The 24,071-nt window shown below is 44.9% G+C and overlaps 1 protein-coding gene across 1 annotated transcript; it reads left to right on the top strand.

The window, feature by feature from the left end:
- Positions 1 to 446: 446 nt before the first annotated feature.
- On the top strand, positions 447 to 23,021 carry LOC122946623. Its single transcript, XM_044306364.1, has 5 exons — positions 447 to 504; positions 4,249 to 4,569; positions 10,205 to 10,321; positions 17,928 to 17,950; positions 22,881 to 23,021. The coding sequence occupies exons 1-5, from the start codon at positions 447 to 449 to the stop codon at positions 23,019 to 23,021; spliced, it is 660 nt and encodes a 219-aa protein (XP_044162299.1).
- Positions 23,022 to 24,071: the final 1,050 nt, after the last annotated feature.

The following is a 24,071-nucleotide window of genomic DNA, read 5'->3' as shown; positions in this document are numbered from 1 at the left end:
TGCCTTCAGCTGCCAAGCGCACATGTAACAGGTCAGCCAGTGTCAGAGGGACAAATCTGCTGACAGATGACCTTTAAGCCTTTGCAAAATTTGTAACATTGCCCCCACATACCATATGTCATTTATAATACTGGAGTCCTCTTATATGATAGATGGGCCTTAGGGTCACTTAGGCACCGGGTCCCAATGCAAATATCACCTAAGCAACCCGATAGCTATGCTCCTTGCTGCAGGTTTAGTGTCCTGATGAACTCAAGGACTTGAAAATGACCCCCAGTCTCTGACCCTGTATAAAGCTTACAGCAGTCACTTGTCAGTTCACACCTGCATTAACGAGAATCCACCCACTAGGCATGGGCTGTAGCTAGCCAGACTTTCCAGGAAGTCGAAAAAGAATTCAAAACCATCAGACGCATTTCTCGGACTTGGTCTTTATCTTACGAGTAATGAAGTCTTTGCTTCTAACGGTGATCATCCTGCATCTTCTGTTTTCCCGGGCTACAGGTAAGGACTGAGGCCGAGGGGCTGGTAAGGACAGATCTTATTACATGTTTCAGGGAAGCATAGAAGAATGACGGCAGAAGAAGACCACGTGGTCCATCTAGGCTCACCTTGAATAATTGCCTTTTAATTTTTTACTTAGGACAGACATGTTGACATTCACTTACTGTTGATTTTCCAACCACATCTGTTAAAAGATTCTTCAGGATCTACTACTCTTTCAGTAAATTAATATTTTCTTACATTGCCTCAGATTCCCACCTATTCTCGTGTTCAGCAATGGAGGCTGTCATCACTAAATTACCTATTGTGTATCAAGGGGATGATGTTAACCCCTTCAGGACCCTGCCATTTTTCACCTTAAGGACCAGGCCATTTTTTGCAAATCTGACACGTGTCACTTGTGATAACTGGAAAAAGCTTTTACTTATCAAAGCCATTGTGAGATTATTTTCGTGTCACATATTGTACTTAATGACAGTGGTAAATTAGAGTCAAAATGTTTCATTTTTATTCATAAAAAAATACCAAATTTACAAAAAAAAATGAAAAATTCACAATTTTCAAAATTTCAATTTCTCTGCTTTTAAAACAGATAGTGATACATCCTAAAATAGTTATTACTTTACATTTCCCATATTTCTACTTCATGTTTGGATCATTTTGTAAATGACATTTTCTATTTTTGGGACATTAGAAGGCTTAGAAGTTTAGAAGGAATTCTTGAAATTTTTCAGAACATTTCCAAAAGCCACTTTTTGAGGACCAGTTCAGGTCTGAAGTCACTTTGTGAGGCTTACATAATAGAAACCACCCATAAATGGCCCCATTTTAGGCTACTTTCACACTCGCGTTTTGTGCGGATCCGTCATGGTGTCCTTCCCCAAAGCAGAATGGAGACTAAACTGATGCATTCTGAGCGGATCCTTTTCCATTCAGAATGCATTAGAATGCAAACGGATCCGTTTTGGACTGCGTGTGAGAGCCCTGAACGGATCTCACAAACGGAAAGCCAAAATGCGAGTATGAAAGTAGACTTAGAAACAACACCTCTCAAGGTGTTCAAAACTGATTTTACAAACTTGCTTAACCCTTTAGGTGTTCCACAAGAATTAAAGGAAAATGTAGATGAAATTTCAGAATTTAACTCTTGGCAGATTTTTCCATTTCAATCCATTTTTTTCCAGTAACAAAACAAGGGTTAACAGACAAACAAAACTTAAGATTTATTGCCCTGATTCTGTATTTCACAGAAACACCCCATATGTGGTCATAAACTGCTTTAGGGGCACATGGCAGGGCGCAGAAGGAAAGGAACGCCATATGGTTTTTGGAGGGCAGATTTCACAGGGGTAAATTTGAGTTGCCATGTCACATTTGAAGACCCCCTGATGCAACCCTAGAGTAGAAACTCCCCAAAAATGTACCCCATTTTGGAAAATGCACCCCTTAAGTCTAAGACTCTTCTTTTCTGCGATCCACTGGGGCCCCCAGGGGTCCTCGTGGGGCTCGGCCTGCGGGGGACCCCGTTGGAGTAGCAGGACAGGTCACGCATTTGCCTGGGGAGTCTTCGGTTCCAACTCCTTTTTATGTGCATATGCGGTAGTGCATCCACATGGTCGCCGGAGGGGAAGACCGCCGGGGTCTCGGGGGCAGATTGACCGGACTGGTGGCGGCCAGGATTAGGATCATTATTTGACATATGAAGAATAAATACATGGCACTTTGTGAATGGCTAGCAGTTACTTAAAAGGTGATCTCTCTGGTTGGTCAGTGCCCACTGTTGTTTTGACAACCCGGGTGTATGTTGCAGTTCATATTCCCTCAGACTTACCTGTGCATGACCTCTGCCTTCCTCGATTTATCTCTAGAGACTGCCTCTAGATACCTCATTTTTGCTGAACAGTTTGTCTTGTGTATTACCTTGGATCGGAACCTGGAAATCCTGACCTCTCATTTCTAGGTACCACGTTACACGAAATAATACTGCACATAAGAACTTTGGCCTGGTCACTGGCTGTCCCCTTGGTGTTTCCCTGCACAGGTTATTATTATTATGGTTCTGCACCATTACATCAAGGTATTCAAAACTGATATTATAAACTTTGGTAACTCTTTAGGTGTTCCACAAAAATAAAGGAAAATGTAGATGAAATTTCAGAATTTCACTTTTTTGGCAGATTTTTTATTAAAATTAATTACATTTTAAATTAATATTTTTTTTCCGTTAACAAATCTAGGGTTAACAGACAATAAAACTCAATATTTATTACCCAGATTCTGGGTTTACAGAAATACCCCATATATGGTCGTAAACCGCTGTACGGGGACACGGCAGGGTGTAGAAAGAAAGGAACGCCATATGGTTTTTGGAAGGCAGATTTCTTTGGGATAATTTTAAGTTGCCATGTCACATTTGAAGACCCCCTGATGCACCCCTAGAGTAGAAACTTCAAAAAAATTACCCCATTTTGGAAACTACGGGATAAGGTGGCAGTTTTGTTGGTACTATTTTAGGGTACATATGATTTTTGGTTTCTCAATATTACACTTTTTGTGAGGCAAGGTAACAAAAAATTGCTGTTTTGACACAGTTTTTATTTTTTGTTATTTATAATGTTCACCTGACAGGTTAGATCATGCAGTATTTTTATAGAGCAGGTTGTTACGGTCAATACCAAATATGGCTCCTTTTTTGGTTGTTTGTTAAAGTTTTACATAATAAAGCATTTTTGTCCAAAAAATTTTTTTTTGTGTCTTCATATTCTGAAAGCCCTATTTTTTATTTATTTTTTGGGGCGACTGTCTCATTTTTTCGGTATGAGGTGATGGTTTGATTGGTACTATTTTAGGGTGCATATGACCTTTTCATCGCTTGGTATTACACTTTTTGTGATTTAAGGTGACCAAAAAAGAGCTTTTTTGACACAGTTTTTATTTTATTTTTGTTACGGTGTTCACCTGAGGGGTTAGGTCATGTGATATTTTTATACAGCAGGTTCTTACATTTGCGGTGAACCTAATATATATACTTTTTATATTTATTTAAGTTTTACACAATAATATCATTTTAGAAACAAAAAAAAATCATGTTTTAGTGTCTCCAGAGCCATAGTTTTTTTTATTTTTTGGGCGATTCTCTTAGGTAGGGTATCATTTTTGCAGGATATGATGACTGTTTGATTGGAACTATTTGGGGTACATATGACTTTTTGATTGCTTGTTATTACACTTTCTGTGATGTAAGGTGACAAAAAATGGATCTTTTTTACAGTAGGAATGTATAACCATGTTATAAGGGAAAATAATACAGTGAATAGACTGTCACCTAGCAACCATGCGTGAAAATCGCACGGCATCTGCACTTGTTTGCGGATGCTTGCGATTTTCACTCAGCCCCATTCACTTCTACGGGGCCTGCGTTGCGTGATAAACGCACAATATAGAGCATGCTGCGATTTTCACGCAACGCATAAGTGATGCGGGAAAATCACAGCTCATGTGCACAGCCCCATAGAAATTAATGGGTCAGGATTCAGTGCGGGTGCAATGCGTTCACCTCCAGCATTGCACCCGCGCGGAAATCTCGCCTGTGTGAACTCAGCCTTACACTAGATGGACCTGTGTCTTTTTTTTTCCACCTTACTTTGTGACCACGTAATTATATCTCCAAGGCATGAAGAGTTGACCAACATTTTATAAACTAAGAACATATTTCTTTTTACTTTTTATTTGTCATTTGAGCAGGTGGGAAAATTCAGAATATGAAGAAGCACCCAGGCTACATCCTCACTCAATCTGGGGACAACGTGAACATCAACTGCCCCAATGATTTTCCCCGGTCTCCATTCACTCTGCTCTGGACCTTAGACTGTGATGATTCAACACTTCTCCAGGATCACCCGTTGTACAAGGGCAGAGTGATTTTCAGTTCGGGAAAACATCAAATGACCATTCAAAACGTGACAGAGCAAGATTCGAGAATGTACTGCTGCCATTTGAAGGCGGCTGACGGTAAAATACAAGCTGGAAGAAGGATAAGGTTGCAAGTGACAAATAAGTTAGAAGGTGAGTCACCAACCTACCTTTAACAGGCCCCCTTCCTTTCATGTCCATGATTTTAGTCTCATCTTGTTAGCATATGTTCTTTTAGGCCCCCTAAAGCTCCGGGGTCTGGGTGCAAATGTTCTTTCTGAACTCTCGATATCTGGACCCTTGATAGTCAGCCATATCAGAAGCTATGATGAGTTATCATTACTTAGCCGGTCATGGATCTGCAAATACAGTTGCAAGAAAAAGTATGTGAACCCTTTGGAATTATATGGATTTCTGCACAAATTGGTCATAAAATGTGATCTGATCTTCATCTAAGTCACAACAATAGACAATCACAGTCTGCTTAACCTAATAACACACAAAGAGTTACATGTCATCATGTTTTTATTGAACACACCATGTAAACATTCACAGTGCAGGTGGAAAAAGTATGTGAACCCCTAGATTAATGGCATCTCCAAGAGCTAATTGGAGTGAGGTATCAGCCAACTGGAGTCCAATCAATGAGATGAGATTAGAGGTGTTGGTTACAGCTGCCCTGCCCTATAAAAAACACACACCAGTTCTGGGTTTGCTTTTCACAAGAAGCATTGCCTGATGTGAATAATGCCTCGCACAAAAGAGCTCTCAGAAGACCTACGATTAAGAATTGTTGACTTGCATAGAGCTGGAAAGGGTTATAATAGTATCTCCAAAAGCCCTGCTGTTCATCAGTCCACGGTAAGACAAACTGTCTATAAATGGAGAAAGTTCAGCACTGCTGCTACTCTCCCTAGGAGTGGCCATCCTGTAAAGATGACTGCAATAGCACAGTGCAGACTGCTCAATGAGGTGAAGAAGAATCCTAGAGTGTCAGCTAAAGACTTACAAAAGTCTCTGGCATATGCTGACATCTCTGTTTGCGAATCTACGATATGTAAAACACTAAACAAGAATGGATTTCATGGGAGGACACCACAGAGGAAGCCACTGCTGTCCAAAAACACATTGCTGCACGTTTACAGTTTGCACAAGAGCACCTGAATGTTCCACTGCAGTACTGGCAAAATATTCTGTGGACAGATGAAACCAAAGTGGAGTTGTTTGGAAGAAACACACAACACTATGTGTGGAGAAAAAGAGGCACAGCACACCAACCTCAAAACCTCATCCCAACTGTGAGGTATGGTGGTGGGGGCATCATGGTTTGGGGCTGCTTTGCTGCGTCAGGGCCTGGACGGATTGCTATCATCGAAGGAAAAATGAATTCCCAAGTTTATGAAGACATTTTGCAGGAGAACTTAAGACCATCTGTCCACCAGCTGAAGCTCAACAGAAGATGGATGTTGCAACAGGACAACGACCCAAAGCATAGAAGTAAATCAACAACAGAATGGCTTAAACAGAAGAAAATCTGCCTTTTGGAGCGGCCCAGTCAGAGTCCTGACCTCAACCCGATGCAGATGCTGTGGCAGGACCTCAAGAAAGCGATTCACACCAGACATCCCAAGAATATTGCTGAACTGAAACAGTTCTGTAAAGAGGAATGGTCAAGAATTACTCCTGACCGTTGTGCACGTCTGATCTGCAACTACAGGAAACGTTTGGTGGAAGTTATTGCTGCCAAAGGAGGTTCAACCAGTTATTAAATCCAAGGGTTCACATACTTTTTCCACCTGCACTGTGAATGTTTACATGGTGTGTTCAATAAAAACATGGTAACATTTAATTCTTTGTGTGTTATTAGTTTAAGCAGCAGACTGTGATTGTCTATTGTTGTAACTTAGATGAAGATCAGATCACATTTTATGACCAATTTGTGCAGAAATCCATATCATTCCAAAGGGTTCACATACTTTTTCTTACAACTGTATATAATGTTTATTTTATTTTATTATGTCTCCTTTCCGTAACAGTGATTTTGATATATGGGATGTATGGTGGCTGGAGGCGGGGTAGTTGTGATGTGCTGTGCATGTGTTTTTTTTTTATTAATTGCCATAATTAATTTTTATTTTTACAGTTTGAGGCCCTCATAGGTTCATACAAGATTTTTGAGAGGGGGACCTTAAATTTAATTTTTTTGCTGATTTCTGCTGTAACTGGGGCTGACATATTAGCCCCAGTTATAGGGGGAATGCAGCCCCCGGAGAGGTTGCACAGCAGTATACTATGCTGTACAGTCTCACTGCAGAGCTGATCTGGGTCTGATAAGACCTAGCAGCTTACACAGCACCTGACCCCCAGTGATCACATGACCTCTGGGACTGAAAGCAGGAACTGGCATACATGCTTCTTGATCACTATACACAGCGCTAGTTCAGCTCTGTGTATAATGATCGGGAAGGCAGGAACAGTGGAAAACCACCTTTGCCTTCTCTATGGGGAGCAGGCTTTACCAGCTGCACGATTAACGTGCTGACCGTCCAGACATTTAGGGTGCGGCCACACGATGACACTGATCACGCAACACATTTGCAGCCATAGCTCGTAGGGGCATTGCAGTGTAGTGGTGATGAATAGGGTTGCAGTGCAACTCACATGTATTCTGCGACCCTGACATGTGAATTGCAAAAAATCCAAGACTGCTGGATTTTCTTTTGCAATTCAAGGGCCACAGTCTCGGCACACCTGTAACTCATGCTGAAACCCAATTTATAGCTTTGGGATCACTGCTACACTACGATGCACCTGTGATCCATGGCCGCCACTAGTGTCGCCATGTAGCCGCGCTCTTGTCTTCTATAAGTGGCTGGTAACTGGTTAACAACGTGAAAATAACAATACATGAGGTGTACTTACTCAGGGGTGCACTTAGCCTTTCTGAAATGCCACCCCCCCCAAAACCTAACCTTTTTCCTCCTAACACTACATTCAGCACTACAGAACATACAAGGTAATACAGCACCACTTACCTCTTACATCTAGTGATGTCTCCTCTATTGTAGATGTTCTCTTTCCTCATCTTCTCCATTCACTCCAGACCGTCATGATGATTTCTCTCTGCAGAGTTTGACGAACATCTTAGTTTACTACTTTTCCATCATCCTCCCACCTTCTGAATACCCCATCCTGCCAACCCCAATATTGTGCCAGCTGTGCTCCCCAATACTATACTGCAGAAAGTCTACCAGAAAATACTAGTACCACGCAGATAGTGCCCCCCTCAATAATTATTAACATGCAGTGCCCCAAAACATAACTGCAGCTAGAAAATTGTGTCCCTGGCATTAATCGTGTAAATATAATGTCCCCCAAAAATAATTGTGCTAAGTTGATACCGTGGCAGGGTGCCCCCCACAGTAATAGTGCCCCCCAAAGTGGAACTAATTATCTGCCCGAGTGTACTTAGTAGTAATAGTGCCCCCAAGAGTATTGTAAAGGGGGAATATTAATCACCAATATTTATGCAAATATCAATAATTAATATTCATAAATAGGAGGAGCCGTCTATCGATGACTCTGCCTATTTATACCTTTATATAACAATAATACATTACTTTCACTATACTTTGCCTTACGCTAATCACTACGCTAGCTGCATGCGCCTTACTAAACTATCGCTAATGACTACACGTTACACAGATAGTTGTACATAAAACACATTATTTATTACCAACAATACACTACGCAAGCAATACACTGACAATACAGCACTAAATATACAGTACTAAACTACACTATATGTTCCCAAATTCCACCCATAAACTAACTATACAGTTCACACATACAAGTATTAGACGCCCACTGCCTGAATAAACGCTTAAAAAGAACTTTATTATTATATTTATTAAAATAGTGGCAACCTACCACATGATAGACTCATCAGGCTTAAGTCTGGAGGAATGGCTCACACCACGATTGTATGGGTACAGCCTCTACCTCCACACTTATAGGTAATGTCCTGTCCACTTATCCACACTCACTGTATGTAGTTGCTAGGACAGGTGGGTATGCTACAATATGTTAGTACTGCATAACACCAATTATACACCAAGTAGCAACTGTTCAAATTGTTGCAACCGTGTATATGTAACTAGCAAACTAGTATACGTAGTGATATGGGATGGGTATCTAGCAGGTAAGAGCTATTGTGTCACAGCTCTACCCTGTAACCTGTTTCTCATACCCTCTTAAACCCCATCACTATTTGCATAAACGTTAGACTGTCCCTGCTTATTAATGCGTCTGCTCAGAGCAGACGCATTAATAAGCAGGGACAGTCCAACGTTTATGCAAATAGTGATGGACCACTAGGGGCAGACGTGCGCAGATGCTGGGCACATCTGCGCACATCATCCTATGATGTGGCAGTCAGTGCATGCATATATATCACACATGCACGCACGTATTTGCATGCATGTATGGATATATATATATGCATACGTCTCAACCCTTCCTCAACAAGTATTAATGTCCCCACCGTGCCCCAGAAGTAATAATGCTCCCACAGTGCCCATACTAGTAATCATGTTCCCCATAGTCCCCCGGTAGTAGTAAAGCCCACCCAATAATTCTCCTTATAATGTGTGCCAGTAAGAAAAATGCCTCCTTATAATGTGTTTCAGTACAAAAGAATGCCCTTTTTAATGGGTGCCAGTACAAAAAATGACCCCCTAATGTGTGCCAGTACAAAACATACCACTGTCATGTGCCAGTACAAAAAATACCTCCTGTTAGTGCACCAGTTGAGCTAATGTCCCCATAGTGCCCCCAATAATGTGTTCCAGTATAAAATACCCCTATCCAGGGGCGTAGCTAATGGCTCATGGGCCCTGGTGCAAGAGTTCAGCTGGGAGCCCCCCTTCCCTTGGTGCTTTATGGCCAGGGGCAGGAAACACAAGGCCTTCGTGCTACCCGAGGCAAAAATTGAAGCGGCACCCCCTTGAGCCAGAGGTGTAACTTGACCAGCATGCACTTTCTATAATACTGGTGTCTTCTTATGCTCCACAAGGGTCTTTGGGCCCCCTCAGGCTTCTGGGCCCCGTAGCGACTGCTACCTCTGCACCCCCTATAGCTACGCCCCTGATGGTGCCCCCAGTAGATGCTCCCATAGTGCTCCTCTCCCCTCTTTCCCCAATATGTGTGCTAGTATAAAATACTCTTATATAGTACCCCCAGTAGATGCCCCCATAGTGCTCCTCTCACCTTCCCCATATTGACCAAACAGCATGGTGCTAAGATAAAAAAATAAACATTAATACCTGCCAGCGATGCAGTGCAGGCCTCTTCTGGCCCGTGTCCTGCCATGTACGCTGCCTGGCTCAGGCGGCACATTGACGATGATGTCATCACGCCACCTGCGCCGGCCTCTTATAGGCTACATTAGGCACTAGGTCTGAAGTCTATCAGAGGGAACGGGGAGGGGGACATCTCTCCCATGCCCCGCTGTAATATTCAACTGTAGTCACCGTCCTGAGGATGGTGATACAATTGAATATAGAGAGATGAGTGCTTCCACAATGAAACGCTCATTTCCCTCGGCCTGACGCTGCTCTCCACTTATCTCCAGGGTTGCACCGCCTGAGGTGATCGCCTCACCTCACCTCATTAGCGGTGCAGCCCTGTACTTACTTTCAAGTGACTATACTAAATTAAACTTTGACATATACTTTATTACAGCTTAAAACAGTTCTGAACATGTATCTGATTTGTACTTAATTTTTAGATTCCTTAGGTCATCAGGAAACAGGACATGAAAAGTATATTCTCTACACCGTCATAGGGGCAGAAGCATTTGTTATAATAATCCTGATTGCTGTGGTTATTAAGTGGCGCCCCCGAGGTATGTATAAATGTATGTAAATCTTTCGATGAGGAAGTGAACGTTAGTGCACAGTATTTTCAGACAGCAAAATGTATAGAATGCCCAACAATGGAGAAGAGATATGGATTGCACATCAACATGTTGTGCATTGATCTATTGCTTCTCGCCATAATTTGTAAACATCTCTATTGAGGTACTTAGTGTACGTTTTGATCAAAATGCATTGGCCCATTCACCACATCAAGGTGACCTCTATTGAGTGGGTCCCTACTCTAATTTGGAGAATGACACATGGTGACCATCGCTGCTGTAATACAACACCTGCAGGCAACAAGGTCCAGATACCCAACAATACCGCTGCTGTCAGGTTAAGCCACTTCGGCACTGGGCCCCACCATCCAACAGTTACAGTTGTCATGCAGTACTGCACAGTGTGAACAGATCATTTATCTCTGAAAGATCCACAGAGAGAAAGCCATAATGACTTTAGAGTACTCCAGGAAAAGGAAAGGGAGAAAGTAGAAGGTCCACAATATGCATGGCCGAGCACTGGAGTCAGTCAGTAAGGTATTTGCTGTTTACGGTTGATAGAGACTTTACTGCAGTGAGAGGGACATTGCTAATACATCCTTCACACTGTGACATGTTCGTGGCCAGCCATATCTTAATCACATACCCTTCAGCTAGAAATTACAGCCACCATTACAAAAATAATATTGACAGCCTTAGATTCTGCAGAGAGAGACTTGAGGAGATAGCGGAAAGGAGTACTACAACGCCCCATTTGGCCTATACCTAAACATTGCTATTGTCACCGTCAGACATCTGAGAAGCTCTGACAGACGTTCTTCAGAACCTCCTGCTTGAGGTTCTTTTGTTTTGCTTTCGTTTTGTCATCTCGTTTCCCTCTCTCAGCTGTCATCTAGTTGCACTGATTGCATCCCTTTAAATCCCCTCCCATACTGCATCACTTTGCGGTTTATACAACTTCCTGGAGTGTGTACATGCTGGATGCTACAACTAATGCTTCTACAGATAAGTCTGTTCATTGATTTGTTTTTTCCTGTTTGCTTGATCCTAGGTGACCCTGACTCCCTCCGGTGCTCGTGTCCCCTCACTATTATAGGGTGTTCAGGTGTCATACAGTCGAGGCACGAGGGCATGCAATTTTCTATCATAGAGATCTTTGCATGGGCTGAGAAGACAGGGAGAGTTTAAGGGCTTGAATAGGGGTCACCCTTTTGTTCCTTGGTTTGGGATCAAGCCAGTTGGATCCTTATTTGTAACTTCTTGTTTTCTGTTACACCATCCGTGACATTATAAACCGCCAAAACCGTCTTAAGCATGAATCCGGTTTCAACCTTGATTGACCGCATGCAGGGTCTTTCACTGGAGGTAGCAGATCTCCGGAAAACTGTCTCTCAGTTTGAGGTGGCCGTTTCTGTTGGCATTCATGGAATTTGTTCTGAGCCTAAAATCTCGCTTCCGGATACGTTCTCCAGTGGTAGTGAGAATTTTGTTTGTTTTAGAGAGGCTTGCAAACTCCATTTTCGCCTACTTTCCCAATCCTCTGGTGATGAGGAGCAGAGGGTGGGGATCATCATCTCGCTGCTCAGGGATAACGCTCAGTCCTGGGCCTTTTCGCTGCCGGTGGGGGCACGGCCCCTCCGTTCAGTGGATTCATTTTTTTTAGCCCTGGGTCAGATATATGATGATCCGGATCGTATTGCTCTGGCTGAATCTAATCTGCGTCTTTTATGCCAGGGTAAACAGTCCGCAGAGATATACTGTTCAGAATTTCGGAGATGGGCAGCTGATACTGGTTGGAATGATGCTGCACTCCGAAGTCAATTTTGCCATGGTCTTTCAGAGGGATTGAAAGATGCATTTGCCTTTCATAAGAGACCTACCTCCTTGGAGTCTGCCATGTCTCGGGCCGTTCGTATTGACAGGCGTCTTAGAGAGAGAGGAGAGATCACTCCTTCCTGTCATACTCAGTCCAAGGGCAGTGTGGCGGTCTCATTCAGTGTGCAGGGGTCTCAGTCTCTCTCAATCCCCTCTGAGCAGGAGCCCATGCAGCTGGATTTGCTTGCCTCTGACAATAGAAGATTCAGCTCTCATAGAAAGGGTTGTTTCTGTTGTGGAGGTATAAATCATTTGGCAAATGTTTGTCCCTCTAGGAGATTCAGGCAGTTTTTTGAGAGTAATAAAGCAACAAAAAGAAAAAAATCCTCTAAAAACGTTCCATCTGTTACTATTGGCAAGGTTGATGCGGAAATTGAAGGTTTTCCGTTTGCTTGTAGTTCCCGTTTTGTCCTACCTGCCAGGGTGGCGCTAGAGAGCAAGAACATTTTTTGTGATATTTTTGTAGATAGTGGAGCAGCTGTCAATCTCATTGATAATCAATTTGCTATAACACATGGTTTCCAGGTAGGCACTTTGGGAAAGGATATACCTGTTTTTGCTATTGATTCTGCTCCACATTCTCAGAAATCGTTAAAGGGCATAGTTCACAATATTCGTTTGATTGTGAGTGATACTTATGTTGAGGATGTGTCATGTTTCATCCTAAGCGGGTTGCCTAATCCTCTAGTGTTGGGGCTACCCTGGCTCACTAAACATAACCCCACCATTGATTGGCAAGCGAGGCAAATAAATGGTTGGAGTGACTTTTGCAGAGAGAATTGACTCATGACATCTGTTTCAGAGGTTTCTACTAAGACTGTACCATCTTTTCTCTCTGAATTTTCAGATGTGTTTTCTGAGAGTTGTGTTCAGGAGTTGCCCCCTCACAGGGAGTACGATTGCCCTATTAATCTCATCCCAGGCGCCAAGCTGCCTAAATCTTGTTTATACAATCTCTCCCAACCTGAAAGGGTCGCTATGCGTGCTTATATCTCTGAGAACCTGAGAAAGGGACACATACGACCCTCGAAGTCACCTGTTGCCGCTGGTTTCTTCTTTGTTAAGAAAAAAGATGGTTCTTTAAGACCTTGTCTGGATTTCAGGGAGCTGAACAGTATCACAATTCGTGACCCTTATCCGCTTCCTCTGATCCCGGACCTGTTTAACCAGGTTGTTGGGGCTAAAGTTTTTTCTAAGTTGGATCTAAGAGGGGCATGCAACCTGGTCAGGGTCAGAGAAGGAGACGAATGGAAGACGGCCTTCAATACCCCTGAGGGCCATTTTGAGAATTTGGTTATGCCCTTTGGTTTGATGAATGCTCCAGCCGTCTTTTAGCATTTTGTGAACAGCATTTTTTATCATTTAATGGGGAAATTTGTACTAGTGTATCTAAATGACATTTTGATTTTTTTCTCCTGAGTTCAAGACTCATAAGGACCACCTACGTTAGGTCTTGCTCATCCTGTGGGAGAATAAATTGTACGCTAAACTGGAAAAATGTGTGTTTGCGGTTCCAGAAATTCAATTTCTGGGGTTTCTTCTCTCCGCTTCTGGTTTTCGCATGGACTCCGAGAAGGTCTGCGCTGTGCTTGATTGGGAGCTTCCTGAGAATCAGAAGGCGCTGATGCGTTTTTTTGGGTTTTGACAATTATTACAGGAAGTTTATTTTGAATTATTCCTCTGTTGTTAAACCACTCACTGATATGACTAGAAAGGGGGTAGATTTTTCCTCCTGGTCGGTAGAGGCACGTAAGGCCTTTTCTAGTATCAATGAGAGTTTTGCTTCTGCTCCCATCTTGGTACAACCTGATATCTTTCTGCCCTTCATAGTTGAGGTGGACGCTTCTGAGGTGGGTGTGGGTGCGGTCTTGTCTCAGGGTCCCTCTCCTGCCAAATGGCGATGTATGCCTTTTTCTCTAAGAAACTCTCCTCTGCAGAGAGAGATTTTACGATGTGGGAGATAGGGCGTTGTTGGCCATCAAGTTAGCTTTTGAGGAATGGCGCCATTGGCTAGAGGGAGCCAGACACCCTATTACCGTGTTTACCGACCATAAGAATCTGGCCTACTTGGAGTCAGCCAAGCGGCTGAACCCGAGACAGGCCAGATGGTCTTTGTTCCTTTCAAGGTTTAATTTTGTTGTCACGTTCCGCCCTGGGGTTAAGAATGTGAAGGCAGATGCCCTGTCACGTTGTTTTCCGGGAGGTGGGAATTTTGAAGACCCGGGTCCCATTTTGGCTGAAGGTGTGGTGGTCTCTGCTCTTTATCCTGAATTGGAGGCAGAGGTTCAGGCAGCCCAGGCAGAGGCTCCTGATCTTTGTCCTCCTGGGAGGTTGTTTGTGCCTCTCGCTTTAAGACACAAGGTTTTTAAGGAGCACCACGATACTGTCCTTGCTGGGCACCCGGGGGGTAGAGCCACAGTGGATCTCATCGCTCGGAGATTCTGGTGGCCTGCGCTTCGGAAATAGGTTGAGGGTTTTGTGGCAGCCTGCGAGACCTGTGCTCGTGCCAAAGTCCCTCATTAACGGCCATCAGGTCCTCTTCTTCCGTTACCCATTCCGTCCCGTCCTTGGACACATCTGTCCATGGACTTCATTACGGAGCTGCCTCGTTCCTCGGAGAAGACTGTGATTCTGGTGGCGGTGGACCATTTTACCAAAATGGCGCATTTCATTCCTTTTTCTGGGTTGCCCAATGCTAAGACGCTGGCGCAGGCATTTATTGATCACATTGTCAATTGCATGGTATTCCTTCAGACATAGTCTCTAATAAGGGCACGCAGTTTGTTTTCAGATTCTGAAAGGCTTTCTGTTCTCGCTTGGGGGTTCGGTTGTCATTCTCTTCTGCTTTCCACCCGCAGTCGAATGGCCAGACAGAGCGCGTCAATCAGAATCTGGAGACATATCTGCGCTGTTTTGTGGCGGAGAATCAGGAGGATTGGTGTTCTTTTTTGTCCCTTGCTGAGTTTGCTTTAAATAACCGTCGTCAGGAGTCCTCTGATAAGTCACCATTTTTTGGTGCATATGGGTTTCATCCGCAGTTTGGGACATTCTCTGGAGAGGGGTCTTCTGGTTTACCTGATGAGGAGAGATTCTCCTCGTCTTTGTCATCTATTTGGCAAAAGATTCAGGATAATCTAAAGAGCATGAGTGAGAGATATAAGCGTGTGGCGGATAAGAGACGTGTGCCTGGTCCGGACCTGAATGTTGGTGATCTGGTGTGGTTGTCTACTAAGAATATCAAATTGAAGGTTCCCTCCTGGAAGTTGGGTCCTAAGTTTATTGGGCCTTACAAAATCTTGTCCGTCATCAATCCTGTTGCCTACCGTCTTGATCTTCCTCAGACTTGGAAGATCCATAATGTTTTTCATAAGTCCCTATTAAAACCTTATGTCCAACCCATTGTACCCTCCTCTTTGCCTCCTCCTCCGATTGTGGTTGATGGTAATCTTGAATTTCAGGTCTCTAGGATTGTGGATTCTCGTGTTGTCCGCGGTTCTCTCCAGTACCTCGTTCATTGGGAGGGTTATGGTCCTGAGGAGAGGATGTGGGTCCCAGTGACGGACAATAAGGCCACTCGTCTCATCAGGACTTTCCATAGGTCCCATCCTGAGAAGGTGGGCTCTGAGTGTCCGGAGTCCACTCGTAGAAGGAGGGGTACTGTCACCGTCAGACATCTGAGAAGCTCTGACAGACGTTCTTCAGAACCTCCTGCTTGAGGTTCTTTTGTTTTGCTTTCGTTTTGTCATCTCTTTCCCTCTCTCAGCTGTCATCTAGTTGCACTGATTGCATCCCTTTAAATCCCCTCCCATACTGCATCACTTTGCGGTTTATACAACTTCCTGGAGTGTGTACATGCTGGATGCTACAACTAATGCTTCTACAGATAAGTCTGTTCATTGATTTGTGTTTTCCTGTTTGCTTGATCCTAGGTGACCCTGACTCCCTCCGTATTGAGTGTAGGGAGCCGGTGGTCGTGTCCCCTCACTATTATAGGGTGTTCAGGTGTCATACAGTCGAGGCACGAGGGCATGCAATTTTCTATCATAGAGATCTTTGCATGGGCTGAGAAGACAGGGAGAGTTTCAGGGCTTGAATAGGGGTCACCCTTTTGTTCCTTAGTTTCGGATCAAGCCAGTTGGATCCTTATTTGTAACTTCTTGTTTTCTGTTACACCATCCGTGACAGCTATCTGGGAAGAGTTGCACTGTCAATTGTTTGGAACTGTGTTTTGATGTTGTTGGATGTACTACAACTCCCATTCTGGGTTTTAGTAAAGAGAGATATTTATCTTCTACAACTGGCTTGGTTACTGGCTCCATCATCAAACGCCGGCCACTGCACCCTACATCTCCTGCCTTCCACTCATGGCATCCCAACTACCATCAGGCAGGAGCCAAGGAGCCCCATAATCAGGGGTATTCCCCGAGCAGTGGCATGCCCGGGGGGGGGGGGGGGGAGGGGGGGGGGGTCCATTCCAGGTGCCGGCTTTCAGGGGGGTGCCAGAAGCAATGAGTGCTTCCATGAATACAGATGGAAGCACTCATTGCTGGGGCGCTGACGCCTACATACTGCTCGGGGCACGGGAGCGCATAGTTCCCTGTCCCGCCGCTGATCACCGCCATAGGCTTCAGGCCTAGTAGGCCTGAGGCCTATGCAGTAGTGAAATCCTGGCGCAGGCTTGCGTGATGACGTCATCACGCTTGCCTGTGCAGGGACACAGCAGTACAGTGAAGTGTGTGCACCTTCCTTCCTTCTGCAAGCGCAGGTGAGTATTTAGCTTTTGTTTTTTGTTTTTTTCTTTCTTTTTTTTTATTTTATGTGCCAACTTTGGGGGGCATGTGGGGGGGCACAAAGGAGGACATGTGGGGTAAAAATATTATGGTGGGATACTGTGTTATTCCCAGAGAATTCTTGTACAGTCACTCAGAATTGAGAAAGCTCGTTGGAAGAACGAGTGAAACGTTTTAAAGAAATCTACAGTACGTCCAGTTGCGTTGATTTATTCTTTACAGTTCTTTACTGAAGAATCAAGTTCAATAGTCATAGTTCTCAGCATGCACTAACAAGCAGTTTTTACACAAATGCAGTTTTCCACAGCCCTCACAGGTTACACGAAGGTGTGTAACACTTCTCTTTGACTTTGCAACCACGGGGTGGCCCCAACGTAAGACTAAGTTCTGCATACTTTTCTCTGGTAACTGTACTCACAATAAATGGTTCCATAATGTCTTCAGCATGATTTGGATCTTTACCAACTTCCACATGTTCTTGCAAAGTATGTCCAGGCACTTTAAGACTTAAATCTCCTGAGCAACTTCGCTGTGTAGCCTGAAAGCTTCTTTTAGACAAGTTATCTCCACAGAGCTTCTTTGCGCATCTCCTCCTGACACTGATATGCTCTCAAATATATATTTTGCCCTTTTCTCCACATTCTTCAACATGTTTACTGTTGTCTGGCTGGTTTGATCCCAGGGCGTTGTCTCCCTGCATCTGATCACTTCACTGTCTAGACACAGAATGACTTCTAACCACTCCCTATGGGGAGGGTAGCGCAGCCCTCCTTAGCAAAGTACATCTAGAGCCTCTTTAGCAGTGTACCTCTGCCTTGCAGTGGGATGCTGCATACAGACTGTACTACGCTAAATGTACTGTATATTGGTAAACTACTAATACGGTTGAATGATGCACTATATAATGAATGTTCTTATTCATTTCACAGGTTTATCAAGAACTGAAGATCAGGTGGGTGTATATTTAAATGAATGAATCACAGTGAGAATGTAATAAAACAAGTGATGGTAATATATTTGGGGCCATGTTCACAGAGTTACATAAGTGAATGTGGATCTGCTGTGCCGATGAATGGATTTGATTTGGGGCTACTTCGAAGGGCGATATACTGGCAGTTCCCTTACGTCCTCAACAGCAGCACAGATGGGGTTAACTGCCCCTGTGGACTGGTAGGACCGGCGGAATTTTAATGAGCCCAAGAACCAATAAACGATCTTCAGCTCCCTGAAAGGGAGGAGATCACCCCCCAGCCCACCGTGTTTTTTTCTGTCCTCTGGACAGGTGGACTGGCGTGTCGCTCCCTCTTTGGGAGCTGAAGATTGCTTAGGGGTTCTTTTTTCCCTCCTTAAAGCTTAGCTCGCTTTCTATGCATCTCAGTGCCTTTATTTTAGGCCTGATCATGGCGATTTCGGTCTGGGGTACCGTTGGGGAGGGGGGCGTCCCCTCCCCTCTTCTTTCATCATCTGTAGACGGTGCTCCGTTCCTCTGTTACCGCATGTGTGCGGCGCTATGGGCGCCGCCATTTCCCGGAAGTGACGCGCCTTAGGTGCGCTACGTCACTTCCGGTTTTCCGAAGCGATGCGGTGATGTATAAAACTCACCTTTTCTTAAACTGGCTCCCTAGAATGACATCCTGGACTTAGGATTAGTCTGGGGAGACAATTTTTCGTTTAGGTAGAGCCAGTATAGGCTCTGGTTTTTCTGAGTGCTTGCTTTGGCAGCACATATACAAAAAAAAAAAAGGGAGTGGTGCTGATCTCGTTTCAGGAACCCGCCCATTGGGCGGGGTTTCCTCCTTTTAAGCGCCCAGAGCCCATCAGTCAGTGCTCTGGTTGCGTTGCTTTCACAAGTTAGCTCCAGAGCTCTCCTGTGCTTTGTGATATTCCTGCAGTATTGCTTTGCTTGGGTTTTGTACTTCCTCTTCTTTCAGCTCTATTTCTTCTAGTGCTGGTGGGCCCCCTTAAGGTCTGGTTTTCTCCACCTCCTGATGTTGTAGGTGTTATGACCTGTTTTGTTTCTTCCATTACAGACTATGGCTTCCCCTAAGGAGGATCAGCGGAAGGCTGGGGCCAAGAGGAAGCATTTGGCATGTTATGAAATTTAAATTTCTGACTTTAAAGATGGTCTTTCTTCTGGCTATAGCTTCAGCCAAAAGAGTTTCTGAATTGCAGGCTTTTTCCGCAAATCACCCGTACATTATTTTTCTACAGGATAGAATACTCCTGAAGTTTTTACCTTACTTCAGGCCTAAGGTGCCTACTTTCCAGAACATCAATCAGGTAATATCTTTACCAGTTTTGTTTACAGCCTCCTCCTCTGATACTCCAGCTAGAGACCCGCTGGATATTTCAAGATGCCTCCAGATCTATGTGGATAGATCTAGTGAGTTCAGGAAAGATGAGAATCTTCTTATCCTGTTTGCCGGTAAGTCTAAAGGCCGTAAAGCGTCTAAAGCCACCATTAGTCGCTGGATCAAGGAGGCCATTTTGGAAGCTTTCGTCTCCCAATCCTTAGATCCTCCCGAGTTTGTGAGGGCCCATTCTACTAGGGCGGTCTCCACCTCGGTTGCGGAGAGAAGACTCCTCCCCTTAGAGTTGATCTGTAAGGCGGCCTCCTGGAGCTCTGAGTCAACCTTCATCTCCCATTATAGGATAGATGCTAGGATGGCAGAGTTTTCGGCTTTTGGGCAGACTGTTCTTAGTTCTGCCAGGCATGAGGACCCTCCCTAGGGGATTCTTCTTGCTATCTCCCCATCTGTGCTGCTGTTGAGGACGTAAGGGAATCGTTAATTTCTAACGATAATTTGTTTTCCCTTAGTCCTAACAGCAGCACACAAATATCCCACCCTAAATACATTATGCTTGTTAAAAACACGGTGGGCTGGGGGGTGATCTCCTCCCTTTCAGGGAGCTGAAGATCGTTTATTGGTTCTTGGGCTCATTAAAATTCCGCCGGTCCTACCAGTCCACAGGGGCAGTTAACCCCATCTGTGCTGCTGTTAGGACTAAGGGAAAACAAATTATCGTTAGAAATTAACGATTGTCTTCACCCTTTAACCCCTGTACAGTGAAATAGTCTCTGCTGCAGGGGAACCATCAGGCCGCCAGATTATGGAGTAGTTTCTGCTCAGTAGCTGCTGACTCACTGAGGTCAAGAGACACCAGTGTGGAGCACCAAGGGATCCGACAACACCATAGTCACAGACAAATGATCTGGGCACGCAGAGTTTGTAGAATTCTGGGAAACAGTCTGCGGGTCTGAGCAGGCAGCTCAGGATCAAAAAGAGGAACTAGCTGGTGCATAGTGATGCGGAAAAGAGTGAAGGGACAAGCAGAATTAGTACATAGGTAAATGGACAGAAATATTGTGCACATTTGCAGGAATGTAGCTTCTGGAACCTGTTGCCTAAGTACAATCTCAATGAAGAAGGTGCTCTAAATACTCCTAGCCCTTTAAGAGGTCAGAAGATGTGCACGCCCTAGGAGATGCTGCAGAAGGCAATAGACTGACAGGCCTAGCAGGAATATGAGGTGGCAACTGGACACCAATGGTCACAGACTGCCAGACTAGGAGTTAGCTGTGGCTGTGTGATCCGGCGGCTGTGTCCGTAGTGAGGAGGGAGATTCCGGTGGCCTTGGACTGCATCAACTTCATTTCTTTCATTTCTGACCTTGACTATAGCATCTAATCACAGCGCAGATTTAATTTATCAGAGTTTAAAGGGCTGTCCACTATCTTTTGGTAGGAACAAAAACCATAACGGATCACAGGTTGTCCCGCAGGAATTTTCAAATGTAACCTGTTTGGGAAACTAGGGGTGGACTGGGAACTGAAAGTGGCCCTGGAAAAAAAAAAAGAAAAAATAAAGTGACCCCATGTTGTAGGCGGGCCCAAATTGACAGCAGGCGAGGCAACAGAAGTAGGTGGGGCAGGCAATACCATGGTGCAGAACAAAACTCTGCCATCTGTGAGTCCACAGTCTAGTGTAAACTCTGCTATCTGTCAGTCCACAGTCTAGTGTAAACTCTGCTATCTGTCAGTCCACAGTCTAGTGTAAACACTGCTGCCGGTCAGTCCACAGTATAGTGTAAACTCTGCTATCTGTCAGTCCCCAGTCTAGTGTAAACACTGCTACCTGTCAGCAAACAGTACACGCTGCTGTCTCTCAGTCCACAGTCTAGTGCAAACACTGCCACCTGTTAGTCCACAGTCTAGTAAAAATGCTGCCGTCTCTAAGTTCACAGTCTAGTTTAAAAATTGCCGTCTGTCAGTCCACATTATAGTGTAAATGCTGATGTCAGTCCATAGTTTAGTGTAAACACTGCTGCTGCCAGTCCATAGTATGGTGTAAATGCTGCGATCAATCAGTCCACAGTCTAGTGTAGCTGCCCTTTCTACAGGTTGTGGAGAGGGAAGAGATAACTCAGAAGACCTTCGCCTCCTTTTCTCTTGTGGTAGCAGGTCATGTTGCCGACTCCAGTCCTCATGGTTTTTAAAGGGACCCTATCACCTGGATTTTACTTACTGAGCTAATAACATCACCACATCTGCTAATTTATTCACTCCTCTTCGCCAATGTAATGTTTGTGCAGCGCCTGTAATCCCGCGCATGCACCCTGATACACATGTCAGCGCCCGCGCGGTGTACTGGCCTAACAGAAGTCATTGCGCATGCGCCAGCTTCGCTCGACCCGGAAAGGAAGAGCAGATTGGTGCGACTTGCCGGGTGGGCAGAGGACGGAGGAGCAGGAGCATCAAGGCTGGCGCATGCGCAATGACTCCTGTGAGGCCGATGCCAGGACACTGTGCAGGCGCTGACATGTGCATCCAGGGCGCATGCGCGGGATTACAGGCGCTGCACAAACATTACGTCGGCGAAGAGGAGTGAATAAATTAGCAGTGGGGCGGTGCTGGGCTCCAAAGTAATGGGCGCGGCTGGGCTCCAACTGCCGGAGGGACGTCCCCTTGGGCTCCTTATTGAGGTACTTTGCATATTAATAAAACCGATTTTATAGACAAAATAAAAGACACAGGGCAGTAATACTAGTATATTTTAATGTAAATCGTGGAGACTGATGTGGTGATGTTATTAGCTCAGTAAGTAAAATCCAGGTGACAGTGTCCCTTTAATATCAGCAGAAGGCAGTATCACTGTGTAATGCTGCCATCTAGTAGACACAGTAATTATCTCTCCTATAAAACCGGTAATAATTACAACTTTCTGATAATGATGCTCTGGGCCTCTCCCCCCATCATCCCTCCATTCCCAGAGCTGTACTAGTTGCAGGTGAACTGCAATTTCAGCACCTGTTTGCTCCTATTTTGTGGCAGTCAACGTTCATTCAGGCACTGATATCTGCAGGTTCGGCACAAGCCTCAGCCTGAACCTGCACTTGAATTCTGGTGGAGGCTCCTTCTTCTTCCTTAGTGGTGGAGGCCTCAGAGTGCCGTACCTTTAATTTGACCCTGCTAGACACTTATGATTTATCTCTAGGATGAGAGGCCGGAAACTCTACCTATGGGAAACAGTGTTCCGACCAGGGGTGCACGACCAATGAGGCCAGGTGAGGCGATCGCCTCAGGCAGCACCAGGTAGGGGCAAGAGGGGGGCAGCGGAAGGGCCATGGGCGATGAGCGCTTTCAATGTGGCAAAGGGGTGAGGTTAAAAAATAGTTTAATTTTTCACCTCAGGCAGCAGAAAGGCTAGGTGCACCCCTGGGTCCGACCTCATAAGACAATCTAAACTGGGCGTCACGTCCTCTTTATAGCAGTCTATGGGAACCAGAGGAACGTCTGGGCTGAGATTTGGTGCCATAACTCTTATAGCTCTCTTCATTGTAATCTATGGGAGTTCTCATTGTGTGTTGTTCTAACTTTACAGGGTCTGCAGTCGCATCCTTCCGAGCTACAGTATGCCGACATCTGCAAGAACAGTTCTCATCAGCAATCAGGACCGAGAATCAATGTGCAGGAAGTCACCTACTCCGCCGTCAAGTTTAATAAACAAGAAACAGGAATATGAATTATATTTAGACATTTTTAAAGGAACTCTCTGGGAAAAGATAATACACTGTGTTATGCCTAACACCGGATGAAAAAGGGAGGTGCATGACACAGGGGCAGAAGAAAACCAGAGAATCTGTGTCATGCTCCGCCCCCTTAGTGCCTGCAATAGACATAACATGTATTAGCTTATCCTGGAATATCCCCTTTATGTGCATGCTGTAAGTTTCATCTATCAATGTGTCATGTCAAATGTTAATGTATTTCATGCACTGCATGTCCCCTCGGCTGTATGTGGAGAGGGTGGTCTCTGGTTACTATTGCTGGGCTTGCGCTGGCACCAGGGTAGTTTGTAGTGTTATATGAAAATATTACAAGTGATTGTCTAGGATTATACATATATTATATATGGGTATGTGTGCTGCATAGCTGACATATATATCACAGAGAGGCTGCCATGTGCTGCACAGTGATTGAACATTATAATAATAATCCCCACTCCTAACCACATCACTTATTACATTGCCATTGTGACTTGTCCCCAAACTTACTGGCTGTAACCAGTGACCCAGGTGCCAGGGGAGCCCAGACAAGCCCAGAGTAGAGCCTGAGAAAACCTCTCCTCTACAGACATGCCGCTCCTCCACTCACTAATGGCGGTTCTGGCTGGCAAGTCATTTTTTCACGTCACCCACCCAGGTGGTGGGGATAACTGCCGTGCCCGGGAGCCTTGGGAACAGGGCTGCTGCTGTTTGGCTGCAAGTGAAAGCAGCCATCAACCAGAATCCAGCGATTCTCGCCTTAGTGGAGCACAGACTTCAGGAGCAAGCCGTTGGTGCTGCTGAGCACAAGGAGCGCACGCACATTCGCTGACAGCAGCGCTCAGCAGCATGATTTAGATCTCCATTGCTGGTCCTGCTGATCAGCTGCAGACGCCGACGGCGCCCTTTCTAGTTGCTGGAGTGTGGCGCCACTTGCGGTCGTGTAATGCCCCAGAGCGGTATTACCACCTTTGTCTGGCCCCCACTATCTTCAATGGTGCATTCTGTGTCATCTCATGTATATTTGT

Source organism: Bufo gargarizans, chromosome 9 (genome assembly GCF_014858855.1).
Source record: "Bufo gargarizans isolate SCDJY-AF-19 chromosome 9, ASM1485885v1, whole genome shotgun sequence".
In the NCBI taxonomy this organism is placed as follows: domain Eukaryota; kingdom Metazoa; phylum Chordata; class Amphibia; order Anura; family Bufonidae; genus Bufo; species Bufo gargarizans.
Note: the sequence above shows the minus strand (reverse complement) of the source record. Positions and strands in the feature narration are given on the sequence as shown.

Coding starts and splice junctions, on each gene's coding strand:
- LOC122946623 (XM_044306364.1), top strand. CDS start 447: ATGAAGTCTTTGCTTCTAACGGTGATCATCCTGCATCTTCTGTTTTCC. Junction 505..4,248: donor TCTGTTTTCCCGGGCTACAG/GTAAGGACTGAG, acceptor TCATTTGAGCAG/GTGGGAAAATTCAGAATATG. Junction 10,322..17,927: donor TATTAAGTGGCGCCCCCGAG/GTATGTATAAAT, acceptor TTCATTTCACAG/GTTTATCAAGAACTGAAGAT.